Genomic DNA, 15,854 nt, shown 5'->3' on the forward strand with positions numbered 1-15,854 from the left:
TGTCTCTCTCTCTCAAAAGTAAACATTTAAAAAGTCTTTTAAATAACAACAAGGTAGGTCCGATGGTGACATAGAACATCTAGGATATATTGATGAGAGAAACAAAGAAAGTTCAAGAACAAATGATCTCATTTTTGTAAAAACAAAATTGTACATATGTGCATAGGAAAGTGTTTGGATGGGTACATGTCAAAACATTAATAGCAATTACTCCTAGACTCTCATTTTTCACCTGATACTTCATTCACTGCTAAATATTTTTGAATAAGAGTGTACCATTTAAATGAAATATAAAACAAGAGGCTACATTTTTAAGTATTCAGGGTAGTGAGACACCCCATCCACGCCTTGACCATATCTAAGTTTTTGTGGGCTTTCTTCTCAGAGCCCAATTTTGGAGCCCTTGTCAGAGAACCTCATGTCCAGGCTGATCTCTCAGGTCCTGGCCACTCTCCCAGGATCATATGCCAAACCACAGGCAGTCACTGACGCTAATATTGGAAGAACTGCCTTGTTAGCCCCATTCCCCAGAGATGGCAGCAAATTTGGATGATGACACACTTGGGGCTCTGTGCCAGTGAGAACCATGGAATCATGTAGGAGCATGGATAAAACCTTCCAGTCCCTTTCCCAGACATGCCTTCCTGCCCCTGACCAGCAGAAGAACCCCCACAAGGCTGGCTGCTCTTCAACTCCTTCCTGATGCCTTCCTCTCTTCTAGGTTGGGCAACTTGCTCTCTCCTCCCGGAGTGGATAGCTCTGTGCCACTGTCAGAACAAGACATCATGACATATGCTGCCTGAGGGAGGAAGGAAGTGCCAAGCCCAACCGACTCCAGTCCAGTCAGAGGCTCCCAATAAGGTGAGTCTCTGCACTCGGGACTGCATACCCAACAGCAGTTTCTGAGCAGTTCAGGCAATTCCTCTCTAGGCTCTCTGCAATTTCTGGAGGGATGAGCACCTTTCCCAAACTGGATCCTTTGCAGCAGTGTGCACATCGTGAGGTTTGTCTTTGACTCTCTTTCTTCTCTTTTTCTCTTTCTTTCCTTTCATAGTGCCTCTTCCTTATGCCACCCTCACACATGCTATGTCTTCATGGACTCTCCCTTCCCTTATGAAAACCTAGCCACTAACAAACAAACACAAAGAGCCCAAATGATTTACACAGTCAAGAGTATTTCCTTTCAGGGAACTTTTCCTGAGTCAAAGAGAAAATATGTGATGGAATGCCAGAAAGTTTCAATCACTTGGGGAGGTATTCATGGGTAGTCAGGATTGGATGATCCTACAGTGAACCCCTGGACATGGTCATCATCTTTGTCTTCTCTTAAAAATGGACCAAGACTTTTCTTTCCACTTCTAGGAACTAATGATCAAACTGAGAAACTCAGAAAATAGAGTAAGTCCTGTTATCCAGGTGCTTCTTCTATTTATAAAGGTCACTTTGGAAAGAGGCAACTCTTATTATCAGGAAAGTTTGTGATCTGTCAGGAGTTGTGGGGACCTCTTCTGTGATAGAATTCCTACAGGAGTTTAAAAGAAACAACTCTGCACTGTTTCATAGGACTTGTTAACAGGGCTTCTATGTCCATGGTCCCTTCTGCTGGTGGTTGTTGTTGTTGTTGTTGTTGTTGTTGTTATTGTTTTACAAAGGCTCTGTATTGAAAGCAGGTATTACTTTTTCCATTTCCCAGATGAAGAAACTGGGGAACCCAAAATGAAGTGATTTTCCTAAGGTCTCCAGAAAAATTTTCATGGCCAATCTGGGACCAAAGCAAAATCTTTTGGTTCCTGGATTAAGACCATTCTCACACACTACACTACTTTTTCTCCATCCACATCCTTTTAAAAAGTAAGAGTCATGGGGTGCCCAAGTAGCTCCATTCATTAAGCTTCCAACTCTTGATTTTTGTTCAGGTCATGATCTCATGGTTTGTGAGATCAAACCCCACATCAGGCTCCGTGCTGACAGCAGAGAGCCTGCTTGGGATTCTCTCCCTTTCTCTTTGCCCCTCCCCCTCTTGTTCATTCTCTCTCTCTCTCTCAAAATAAATAAATAAACTAAAAAAAAAGCAAGTTTCTTCTCTAGTAGTTCCGCATTCCTGGCTTCCCACCCCCTTACACACCACATTATTCTCCTCTGCCCATAGGGAGCCGATATGCTGCACTATTCGTCAGGCAGGATAATCTCCAGGAGCTATAAGGGAAATGAGGAGGACTCCAAGGTTCAGGGCAGCCCACCTTCCAACTGCTTCTGGGGATTTCTCCATTCTTATGAGCAGCTTTGCTGCAGGAGCTTTATGGGCATTACCCCAGGTAGCAGCCATAGCCTGCTAACTGTCCAGTAGAGACCATTCCCTTCTTACAACCTCCCTGAGAGGAACTGAGAGGAAACATCTCACATTTCCTAAACCATAAACTCAGGGCCACCTGCTCCTATTTGGAGGGTCCAGTTACAGTGACAGACTAGTTAGGTGATGGAAGTGCAGGATGAGAATAAAACATAGATCCTAAATGGGTGAGCTGGGACAGAAAGAGCATTACTTCTGAGTTAGCTCTGTGATCCAACCCTATGTTTAGTGGCCCTGGGGACATTAATCCATCCTTCTGGTTCTTAATTTAATGAGAATAATATCTATTCTCCAATTCTAAAATGGGAATTAAACTAGAAAAGAAACGTGGTAGACACCCATCACTGGCCAAAGTCACAAGATGGCACAGTAGGAAAGGAAGAAACAAAGAGAAACATAGAAACTGGAATAGTTAGGGAATGTTTAAGAGATAGCATAGCCCAGTGGTTAAGAGCATGGACATTGAGGATAGATGGAACTGAATTCAAATTCCAGTTCTACCATTTATTAACTCTGTGACTTCGAGGATGTCACAGAACCCCTTTGAGCTTCAATGTTTTCATCTATAAAATGGAAATAATAATACCTACGTCGCATAATTTCTGTGGTCACCAAATGAAAAGCACATAGGTAAAGCTCTTAGAACAATACCTGGTTTGTAGAAAGGGCTCAATACATGAGTGGCTACAACTTTTAGATCTCATGCATCATCATTCCATAATGAAACCAATTCAGAATAAGTCTATAGCATATTATGAATTTCCACATTTTTATAATTGAAAAGTCTTATGTTCACTCTCTTGAGTAGTATCATGGTGACATCCTTTAGTTAGAAATATAAAAGCAGATAGGCCAGCAGAGGTGAATAAATCCATTTCTAAGGGGCAAGAAGCTAAGTAAACCAAGTGGGCAGTGTGATGTAGTTGGACATTTGGAGAACTCAAGGTATCCAGACATAAGGTGACCACTTAACACTGAGTTATGCTCAGCAAGTCACTTCCCTAAGCTTTGGTTCCTCATCTGTGAGATGCGAAGAGTGACTGTTGCAGCTGAAGTGTCTCAGAATAGCTCTGATGATTATATGAGATAATGTATGTACAAGTGCCTTACAGAGAGGCTGTTCTTCATTAGTTCATACTTTTTCTCCCAATAGTCTAATTGTGAAGTTTAAGATTTCTTGGGTTTAGGCATGGACACAGCTCATTTGTGCACTTCCAACTCTGATTTCCTCCCCAAAAGCTATGATTTATGACCAGCCCAGATCATTATGACAACCCTGTGAGGAAAGGCCAGACACACAGCACTTTGCTTAGTTCTGGGAACCAAATTTTAATGACAGTGACAGTGTGGAGTAGGTTTGCTGTAGAGAGACCTGGATGACAGAAACACTCACTCCCAGAAAAACCTGGAGACCAGTAGAACAGGACTGAAAAATTGATAGGCTTAATTGCCAGCATTTACTGAGCACTTATCAAGAACCAGGAACTCTCACCTCATCCTCATAAACACAACTTCATGAGCGATGTGCTGTTAACACCCCCATTTTAGAGATGAGGAAACTGAGGCTCAAAGAGGATAAGTGACTTTCTCAAGATCATAAGGCTGTTAAATAAAAGAGCTGGGATTCCAGGCCAGTGTCTGGCCTTTTCACCACTGCACCGTCTGCCTTTTTTGACTGATGTTTAGATTTCTTAAGGGCCTTCATGTTGAAGAATAAACTTGTTCTGTGAGATTCCCAAGGACCAAACACTGTCCAAGTAATAGGACTGAAACTAGTGTTGCATATTATAAAAAAATTATTTTTAATGGTGTGCTGACAATTAGATTAAGTCTCCTTCAGTTTTTTTTGAGAGCAAAAGATTGGAAATCCCTTATCTAAAAAAAAAAAAAGGATTTGCTATTGGTTATTAAAGTCATTCATTTTATTCATATTCTGATTGTTCCTTCATTTGACTTCTTTGAGGTTTTCTATCTTGAGTCAGTGCATCTAGTAAGATTTGGGATGAATGAAAATATGTCTTTCATTTGTTAGGCAAAAGACAGAATAATGCATAAGGTTCAAGTCATCTTGATGACAAAATGATTTCAGAAAAGAGAAACATAGAAGCTGAGAATCTGGAAACTGTTTCTCCTAAAACGTGTCTGTATATTCTTTGAGAAGTCTTTGGGTACCACCAGGGATACGCATTCCTCAAAACAGAAACTGTTGGACCAAATAACTTATGAAACCCTTTTAGTAGGTGGATTTCTAAGTTATGTAGCCCATCAAGAGGTCTTATTACCATGTATAAGGTGCCTTGGTTTTAATTTGAGGAGTCATGTTATATGGTATCACTAGCATAGTCTTTGGAGCCCAATAAACATGACTTTAAATTCAGATTTTTCCCTTTATGGGCAAAACAAAACAAAACAAACAAACAAAAAAGCTTAAACTTTCCATGCCTTAGTTTTCTAATTTTTAAAACTGGTGAATCTGTACAATTTGTAGTAGTGGTGATGTTGATGATAATGAAAAATCCACACCTCGTTATTTTGGAAAAGAATTAAGTCCTTGACCTGTCTATCAACACCGTGTGTAGTTTATATTGGAGCACAAAAGTGATAGTAACTAAGCGGGCTTCTCAAATGTTCAAATCTATAAAAATAATCCTTTTTTAGAAAACAGTACAGAGCTTCCTAAAAAAAATAAGATTATAACTACCATATGGTCCAGCAATTCCACTTCTGGGTATTTATTCACAGAAAACAAAAATACTAAATTCAAAAAAAATGTATGTACACTTATGTTCGCTGCAGCATTATTTACAATAGCCATGACATGAAAACAGCCCAAATGTCCATGGATGAATGAATGGCTTAAGATGTGGCATGTATACACACACACACACGAATGCTATCCAGCCATAAAAAAAAGGAATGAAAACTTGCCATTTGCAATGACATGGATGGACCTTAAGGGCATTATTCTAAGTGAAATAAATCAGATAGAGAAAAACAAATACATATGATCTCACTTATATGAGTAATATAAAGAAGAAAAAAAAAACCTCATAGATGCAGAGAACAGAGTGGTGGCTGCCAGAGGCAGAGGGCAGGAAGTGGGTGAAATGGGTGAACGGAGTTCAAAGGTACAGGCTTCCAGTTAAAAAATGAATAAGTCGTGAAAATGTAATGTACAGCATTTTTAGCATAGTTCATAATATTGTACTGCATTATTTGAAAGTTGCTAAGAGAGTATATCTTAAAAGTCTTCATCACAAGAAAAAGAACTTGTAATTATGTATGGGATGGGCATTAACTAGAATTATTGTGGCAACCATTTTGCAATTTATACAAATATTGAATCATTATGGTGTATACCTGAAACTAATATAATATTATATGCCAATTATATACCTCAATAAAAAAATAATAATCCTGTTTGTTCTTATGGCAACAGATGGTCAATAACAGCTGGACCAGTGTATCCCATTTTGTTCTCTTGGGCATATCTACCCACCTAGAAGAGCAGATCCCACTCTTTCTTCTTTTTCTACTGATGTATGCAATCAACATTTTTGGGAACTTTGCCATCATCACATTGATTATCTTCACTCCACGTCTCCACACCCCCATGTACATCTTCCTCAGTAATTTGGCTTTGGCAGACATCTGTTTCACCTCCACCACGGTCCCCAAGATGCTACAGAACATTTTCTCGCCTACAAAGGCCATTTCCTACATGGGCTGCTTAGCCCAGACCTATTTCTTCATTTGCTTTGCAGCCATGGAAAACTTCCTTCTGGCTGTGATGGCCTATGATAGATACATCGCTATCTGCTACCCTTTCCGCTACCCTATGATCCTGACCAGAATGCTGTGTTCACAGATGGTGGCTCTGTGCCATATCCTCTCCCATGTTCATGCCCTGATGCACACCTTTCTTATGGGCCGATTAATCTTCTGTGCAGATAACAAGATCCCCCATTTCTTCTGTGACCTCTACCCTCTGATGAAGATTTCCTGCTCCAGCCCCTACCTCAACACCCTGATGATTCACACGGAGGGTGTTATTGTCATCAATGGAGCTCTGGCTTTCATCATTGCCTCCTATGCCCGCATCATCTCAGTGGTCCTCCAGATCCCCTCGGCCAAGAGCAAATGGAGAGCTTTTTCTACCTGTGGCTCCCACCTCACTGTGGTGTCTATCTTCTATGGCACACTCACATGGGTCTACTTCCGGCCCCTTACCAGCTATTCAGTGACTGAGGGTCGCATTCTGACAGTCATGTACACAGTGGTGACCCCCATGCTGAACCCCTTCATTTACAGCCTGAGGAATGGGGATGTCAAGGGAGCCTTCAGAAAATGGGTGAGCAGAATGTGGACTTCTTCCTTTAGATAAAAACCCAAAACACAGTTCCCAGTTTTATCTATGATTCTGGGGAAACAGTTTTGCCCTTCGCATATCTGTTTCCTTTAGAACTTCTCAGAAATATCTAAATTAGGAACATATTATGGATTTTCCCATTGAATATTATCCTGAGCTGTCTCTTAATTCCAAAGCATGTGAAACTATGTATTTAGTGTAAGCCACTTGTGTAACCTTAATTATAATTGAGAATGTTTTCTGGGTCTGCCATTAAACAACAAGGTTGTAACATTCTTAGATGCAGGCAACAGAAACCAATTCTGGTTGATTCATGGAGGAAATGAGTTTATTAAAAGAGTATGTGAAACTCATGAATTTCCAAGAAGGCTAAGCAACCGGGCTCAATAAAATAAACAAGACTAAGAAAGATCATATGGTCATAACCACAATCAAAATCATATCCTAGAATTGGTCTGATGAGGTCACTGCTGTAGACTCTTTTCACTGTCGCGTGTATCATCAACAACACTATCAGTACTAGCCATTTGCATAGCCCCTGGAGGCCTGACAACCAGATGTGACAACCTCCAGAAAGAGCTGCCCACTTCTTGTTCTTTGTAACAACACATCTATATTCAAAATAAGGTGGTCCATGTGGCTGGCCAAGACTTGGTCATGGCGTCCATGCTCTAGTTCTCAAGGAAACTGGGCAAGCAATATTGCTGCTTTCATTATCTGTAAGTGGGTGAGAGGTTCTACCTCCCACCAAGACAATTGAAATGGTGGAACTACTCCAGTATGGGAAGAGAGACATAATGACAAATGTCTACTATTTAGGGTCAGGAATTAAGCACTGTCACAGCTCTCCAACTTGCATTTTCTTAACCTTTATTAGCTGCACCATTCAGGGATAAATTAAACTCTTTTTGTCTCAGCATGCTCCTAATCTTCTCTGTAGCTGATTTGTGGAACTTGCCTATATTACTGGGCATTTGCCAACTAATCAGTGCTAGAAATGAGAAATGGGTCCGAGAGCTAAGATGTCTATTAAAATGTCAATTCTTTGGTTTCATGGGTGTTTCCGGTTTCTTTCTGAAAGGAAAAGGTGAGAAGGACCTCCCAGGACATGGGGCAGAAATTACAAGGGCAGGCTGATTTATAGGCCATCAGACTGTAGAAAGTTTTATTGTAGGATATGGGCAGTTATAGCACTGAATTGAGAAGGAGCTAACATTGTGGTAATTTTGTGTAATGGGATAGAAGAATGGTTTCTTGGAACCTATATGTAAGTATTGGTCACCAATGAAACTGGTTTGAGGAGCTAAACTCCTTGAGTCTTTGACTGCATCAGGATAATAAATTCTTCCAAGGTAAAGAGGGACCTGACACTTATAAAATGATAATAACAGAGAAATGAAACCAACTTTTGATTACTTAACTCTGGTTCTTCACACTTTCCAGGAAGTACCTAACATATCCAATATTTTTCTTCTGGATTATACTGTTTTCTTTTACTTTGTCTTTCCTGCCTCCTTGGCCTACCTTCCTCCTTTCTGTGTCTTTAGGTGGCAGTTCCATGGCTGATCTCCTTTATGCTTTACCAAATGATTTGCATCACCTGTTAGCACAGTAGCCTCTTCTAAGAAGCCCCAAATGTCCCTATGGAAAGAACTTTCTTCAGGTAAAGAAATGGACAAGAGAGTAAATTAATACATTAATAATTGAAGAACTGGGAAATGCTATGGAAAAATTTTGTATTTAGATAATACACTTCCACTTCTAGGAGTTTATCTCACATAATGGATATATATAGTGAATAAATATATTTTATGTTCAATACACTTTTGTTTATGATAGTGAAAAATTAGAAATAATCTTCATGTATACTAATGGAATTCTGGTTCATTTTGTTTGGTAGTTAGATAGACAGTATTATCTGTTCACAATTCTTCCTTCCTTTTCTTTCTTTGTCATGGCTTTTCTGGGGCAGAATCCACATCTCCATCCCATTGACTTTGGGCTGGCTTTAGCTAGCAGTTTATGAATAGGCATAGCAAATGCTGCTTCCAATAAAAAGCTTTGAAAGGATTTAGATCATTTGGTTTGCCCTCTTGAGCTCTGGCATTCACCATGAGATAAAAAGCTCATCTCATGTAGCTAAAGCCCCTTAGCTTTAGTCTCAGAATGTGAAACACATAGAGCAGACCTGAACTTGACCCAGGACTGATGCACGGTTGCCTCTTCTAACCTGCAAATTTTTGACCAAGGAATAAATATCTATTGTTATAAGCCACTGAGGTTTGGGGAATGTCTCTTCTTCAGTACTTTGAAGGAAATTTCAACCAATACATTACACGCATACCATGAACTGCTGTGCAGTCAATAAAAAGAATAAGGCAGATTAATTCCTGGCCTTACTCTCAGATCATCAATAGCCTTTAGGTACATACAGATATCCAAACCATTAACCACCAGCAGTTTGTTCTTTTCTCCCATTATTTTTTTCACTTGTATGCTATTGATGATGATGATGTTGATGATGATGATGGTGATGATGATATACACACATATGGTGCTCATGAGCTGGTCGTTATTATGAGTGCTTTACATATATTTTATTCATAAAATCCTTTCAACAACCCTAAATTATAGATACAATTTCTCTCTTCTTTACAGATGGGTAACTGAGGCAGAGGGTAGTTGAATCATTGTGAAAGATCATTCTAGTGTAAGCCCTATAGTTGGCTTTTCTTTCTGTAATGCAAGTGCCTGACTTAACTTTGATTTTGGAGGGATCCATTTTAAAGGCTATCTCAAATAAATACATTGCCAGCCACACTCCCTGCCACTTTCTATCCACCCACCCACCCACACACACACACAGAATGCTCATTTGTTTTAGAGATCTTGATTGAGTTAAATTAACTGACTATTTGGGCTGTTTGTTTTTTTCTCATCCCACACTTTAAACTCCTGCTCTTATGTTTTAAATCTGCCCACAAAGTGAACTTGTGAAACCCTAGGCCCCTCATTTTACCTCAATAAAAACAGAACACCAAGCCCAAGCTCTCTCACACTCCCTTTCTACCTGTGAACCTGCTGTGTGCCCCTAGGTATGCTGTATGCTTTCCAGGACCTGTGAGTAATAAACCTTTTTTTTTTTTTCAAAGTTTCCCGGTGCTTATTACTGAGGCCTCTTGCAATTTATAGTAAGAACCACAGGGGTAGGTCCAGCTACAACACTGGTTATCAACAGCCTGAGAAAATAATTACACAGCAAGTAATGACAAAAGTGGGATTCTAATTCATAGTATCTGGCTCCAGAATCCATCCCCTTAAACACTATCCTACACCATCTTCAAGAAAGCCCATTAGCATTTCTCTTGGGTTTCTGTACTCTGTTTCATGCTGACCTCTTCAAGGAGAATAATTTCTGGAAGATAATATGTTTGCACAAAAGAGCTACTTACTTCTATTGTTTCAGTGTAATTATAAATACTGTACTCTTTATCTCCCAAAGGTGTGTGTTTCTTTACACCAACACTTAACTATCTGAAAAGGAAATCAAGAAAACAATCCCGTTTGCAACAGCATCAAAAAGAATAAAATATTTAGGAATAAATTTAACCAAGGAGTTGAAAGATATGTACACTACAAATGGTAAAATGCTGATGAAATAAATTAAAGCAGACACAAATAAATAGAAAGATATACCACGTGCATGGATTGGAAGAATTAATATTGCTAAAATACCAATACTACCCAAGGGGATATTCAGATTCAACACAATCCCTATAAAAATTTCAAAGGCATTTTTCACAGAAAAACATTCTAAAATACTTATGGAACAAGAGAAGACCCCAAATAGCCAAAGCAATCTTGATAAAGAACAAAGCTGTAGACATCATATTTCCTAATTTTAAACTGTATTACAAAGCTACAGTAATCAAAAACAGTATGGTACTAGCATAAAAACAGACACATAGGCCAATGAAAAGAATAGAGAGCCCAGAAATAAGCCCAAGCACATATAGTCAACTACTCTTTGACAAAGGCGCCAAGAACACACAAAGGAAAAAGGATAGTCTTTTGTTTTGTTTTGTTTTGTTTTTTTAATATATGAAATTTATTGTCAAATTGGTTTCCATACAACACCCAGTGCTCATCCCAAAAGGTGCCCTCCTCAATACCCATCACCCACCCTCCCCTCCCTCCCACCCCCAACAACCCTCAGTTTGTTCTCAGAAAAGGATACTCTTTTGAATGCATGATGTTGGATAACCTGGATATCCATATCCAAAAGAATGAAACCTGACCCCTAAATTACACCAGTCACAAAAATTAACTTGAAATAGATTAAAGATTTGAAATGTAAGACATGAAACCATAAAACTCCTAGAGGAAAACATAGAGAAAAACCTTCTTGACATTGATCTTGGTAATCTTTTTTTAAAAAAATTTTAATGTTTATTTATTTTTGAGAGAGAGAAAGAGAGACAGAGTATGAGTAGGGGAGAGGCAGAGAGGAAGATACAGAATCTGAAGCAGACTCCAGGCTCTAAGCTGTCAGCACAGGGCCTGATGTGGGGCTCAAACTCACAAACCACGAGATCATGACCTGAGCCAAAGTTAGACACTTAACCAACTGAGCCACCCAGGTGCCCCTTGGAAACCTTTTTTTTTTCAATATGTCATTAAAAGAATGGGCAAAAAAATCAAAAGGTGACAAACAGGATTTCATGAACTAAAAAGTATCTGCACAGCAAAAGAAAGAACCAACAAAATGAAAAGGCAATGTATGGAATGGAAGAAGACAATGGCAAACCATATATTTGATAAGGGGTTACTATCCAAAGTATATAAGGAACTCATACAATTCAATAGCAAAAACAAAGCAAATGAAACCATATATTCCTATTAAAATGAGCAAAGGACCACAATAGACATTTTCCCAAAGAAGACATACAAGTGACTAACAGGTATATGAAAAAGTGCTCAATATCACTAATCATCAGGGAAATGCAAATCAAACCACAATAAGGTATCACCTCACACCCACTGCAATGGCTATTATCAAAAAGACAAGAAATAATAAGTGTTGGCAAGGATGAGGAGAAACTGAAACTCTTCTACACTGTTGATGGGAATGTAAAATGATACAGCTGCTATGGAAAACCCAGTATGAAAAGTTCCTCAAAAATTTAAAAATAGACCTACCACATGATCCAGCAATTCCATTTCCAGGTATACACACAAAGGAAAGAAACTAGTGCCCAGAAGAGATATCTGCACTCCCATGTTCATTGCAGCATCATTGACAATAGTCAAGATATGGAAACCAACTATGCGTCTGTCAACAGATGAATGGATAAAGAAATTTGGGTATGTATATACAACGGAATATTATTCAGGTTTAAAAGATTATATCTAGTCATTTGCAACAACATGGATGAACTTGGAGGACCTTATGCTAAGTGAAATAAGCCAGACATAGAAAGGAAACAAAACTGCATGATGTCTCCTAATCTAAAAGAATCTAAAAGAATCAAATACTTAAGAAGCAGACAGTAGAACAGAAGTTACCAGTGGCAGAGAGTTGGGGGAAATGGGGAGATACTGCTTAAAGATACAAAGTTGCAGTTGTGTAGGATAAGTATGAAGTCTAGAGATCTAACGTACAGCATGATCAACATAGTTAATAATATTGCACTGCCTATTGAAAATTTGCTAAGAGATTGGATTCCAGGTGCGCTTAGCACACACACACAAATGGTAACTATGTGAGGAGACGATATGTTAATTAGCTTGACTGAAGTAATCACATCACTATGTATGTCTGTACCAAACCATCATGTTGTACACCTTAAATATATAAAATTCTTATTAAAAAAATAAAATAAGTAAAATAAAAAATCTTTCTAGTGTTCCTTCCTCACTCCTTGATGACTTCAGCATCTGATTCTCTGTCTCCACCACTATTTAATTCTCACATTTGGAAATACCAATATCCATACAAATGGTTTATCTAGCAACTTGGATTCTCCATTCCTACCCTGTTTAGCTCCAGCAATCTTTTCCTTCACCTCATCTCAGCCACCCACTCATATGGTTATATCTTAGACTTTGCTATTACAAGCTCTTTCACCTGACTTAATTCAGATCTCCAACTCCATCCATTCTCTGACACTGCTGAGATTACCATTGCTTGAGATTGTTTTTCATTATCCATCACTTCATTCATGCTCTTCTTTCCCACCTTAACAAGAATATATTTTATGGTCCAGAACTGTAACCATCTTCTTGCAAACACCCTTAGTTCTATTGTCTCATTTTGCTCTACCTGGCAAAATTCCAGCCCTAGGTAAACCCAACATTTTGTTTTGATGACCTGAATATAGTTGGAGAACATCACCCAATCATGCTGATTTAATATTAAGCTTCTGAACAAAACACCAATATTGGCAGAGTTGGGGCTTACCATAACATCTCCTAGAACTTCACTTTCCCAAACTCTAGCATATTCCACACACTTCTTTCTACAATTCTCTAAAACAACCCTGCTCCCACTACTCTCTATTGAAGTCTCTTCAAATACATGACATCTTCCTGCCATCAAATCCATCAGCCCACCTACATCTGAACCCATGTATGTTGACTTCCTTTTTGTTAGAGGGGGTAATGTGGCTCAGCCCCTTGATAAAATCATCCCCTATGATTTGATATGAATCCTCTTTTGAGGCCTTTATTCTTGCAGTTAAATACTTTCTCTCTTGAATTATTAATTTTTAATTACATACTGGATCATTTCTATCAGCAAGCAAACAAGCTTAATATCTTTATCCTTTACAAAAATTAAGAAGAAATTCTCCCTTGACTCATGTCCTTCTCAAATTACACACCACTTTTTGTCTACCTTCTCAAAACAAAACAAAACAAAACAAAACAAAACAAAACAAAAAAACTATACTTCAGAAGTATCTATTATCACAGCCTCCACTCTCAGTTGCAATTTTATCATAAAAGGAATGTAATTAGAATTTTTCCCTTAACACTTCACTTAAGTACTCTGATTTTCAAAGTTTCCAGTAATCTATATCTTGCCAAATCTAATAATCAATTATGTTTTCTTTAATGACCTCTTAACTACATTTGAGTGAGTGAGACTCCTGTATTCTGGCTATACTCTTTCCTAGGATTACTACATACTAAATTACCTGCCTTCTTTCTACTAATGGCCACTTGTCAGTTTCCTTTCCTACCTCTACTCCCAGACCTTTAAATTTTTATGTTTTTATTTATTGAGAGAGAGAGAGAGGGAGAGAGAGAGAAAGAGACAGTGCAACCAGGGGAGGGACAGAGAGAGAGGGAGACACAGAATCTGAAGCAGGCTCCAGGCTCCAAGCCAGCTGTCAGCACAGAGCCTGACACAGGACTTGAACTCACGAACTGTGAGATCATGACCTGAGCCAAAGTTGGACGCTTAACCGACTGAGCCACCCAGGCGCCCCTGAGTTCCACTCCCAGGCCTTTAAATCTTTAGGTGTGCACCCATCTCAGGGCTCTTCTCTTTTCTATATTCTCTTACTATGTGATTCTATCCAGTGCTATGGCTTGAAATACGATCTACATTTGGTTGTGACATTTCTATCTCAAGACAAGATGTCTCCATGAGCCTCAAGAATTATATATTCAACTGCCTATGAAATATCTCCACTTGGGTAGAGATTACAAAATTAACATGGCCATACAGACTTAGTGATTTTGCCCCCCTCCCAACCGAATCTGCATTACTTTCACCTCCACAGAGACTGTCACATATATTAGAAATTAGCAAAATGATTCCATCCACTTCCACAGTCCATCCTTGATTCTTCTTTTTCCCCTGAAATATTACATCAAGTCTATCAGTGTGTTTAAACAGCTCCACTTACCTTTAGTCCCAAATCAGACCACCTACTTCTGGTGTTAGAGCCACTATGAAGACTCTCCCACCCAGTCTCTATTACCAGTGGCCTAGATTGTCTTTTATGAAGTGACATGAACACTCAGATGGAATAATTCAGTCAGTATAAATACTGAACTTCTTATTAGTACTGTGAGTTGAAAATAATGCGAGACTGTAAAATTATTACTGCTTTAAAAGAGGTTTAGCAGCACTTTCAACAGTATCCAAATTATGGAAAGAGCCTAAATGTCCATCAATGATGAATAGATGAAGAAGATGTGATTTATATATACAATGGAATACTACTTGGCAATGAGAAAGAATGAAATCTGGCCATTTGCAGCAATGTGGATGGAACTGGAGGGTATTTTGCTAAGTGAAATAAGTCATACAGAGAAAGACAGATACCATATGTTTTCACTCATATGTGGATCTTCAGAAACTTAACAGAAGACCATGGGGGAGGGGAAGGGGGGAAAAAGTTACAGAGAGGGAGGGAGGCAAACCATAAGAGACTCTTGAGGACTGAGAACAAACTAAGGGTAGATAGGGGGTTGAGGAGAGGGGAAAGTGGGTGATGGTCAGGGAGGAGGGCACTTGTTGGGATGAGCACTGGGTGTTGTATGGAAACCAATTTGACAATAAATTATATTTTAAAAATAAAAATAAATAAAAATAAAAGAGGTTTAGGCTACTCCATGGTCTACTCAAAACTCACTCTCCTGGGTGAAACACCTGTACTCTGAAAACTATAAAACACTGATGAAAGAAATTGAAGATTACACAAATAAATGGAAAGATATTCCATGCTCATGGACTGGGAGAACAAATATTGCTAAAATGTTCATGCTACTAAAAGCAATCTATAGATTTAATGCAATCCCTCTAAAAATATCAACAGCATTTTTCAAAGAACTAGAACAAATAATCCTAAAATTTGTATGAAACCACTGAAGACCCTGACTAGCCAAAGCAATCCTGAGAAAGAAGAACAAAAGTGGAGACATCACAATCCCAGATTTCAAGATATAATACAAAGATGTAGTAATCAAAACAGTACTGGCACAAAAGTAGACATAGATCAATGGAACAGAATAAAGAGCCCAGAAATAAATCCAATATTATATGGTTAACTAACCTTTGACAAAGGAGGCAGAATATGCAATGGGAAAAAGTCTCTTCAAGAAACGGTGTTGGGAAACTGGATA

The 15,854-nt window shown here is 38.7% G+C and overlaps 1 protein-coding gene across 1 annotated transcript; it reads left to right on the forward strand.

Annotated features, from left to right (window-relative positions):
• The first annotated feature begins 792 nt into the window (after window positions 1-792).
• On the forward strand, window positions 793-6,734 carry LOC125912180 (olfactory receptor 1Q1). The gene is made up of 2 exons (XM_049616821.1): window positions 793-861; window positions 5,790-6,734. The coding sequence occupies exons 1-2, from the start codon at window positions 793-795 to the stop codon at window positions 6,732-6,734; spliced, it is 1,014 nt and encodes a 337-aa protein (XP_049472778.1).
• The last annotated feature ends 9,120 nt before the right edge of the window (window positions 6,735-15,854 follow it).

This window comes from Panthera uncia, chromosome D4 (genome assembly GCF_023721935.1).
Source record: "Panthera uncia isolate 11264 chromosome D4, Puncia_PCG_1.0, whole genome shotgun sequence".
Classification (NCBI taxonomy): domain Eukaryota; kingdom Metazoa; phylum Chordata; class Mammalia; order Carnivora; family Felidae; genus Panthera; species Panthera uncia.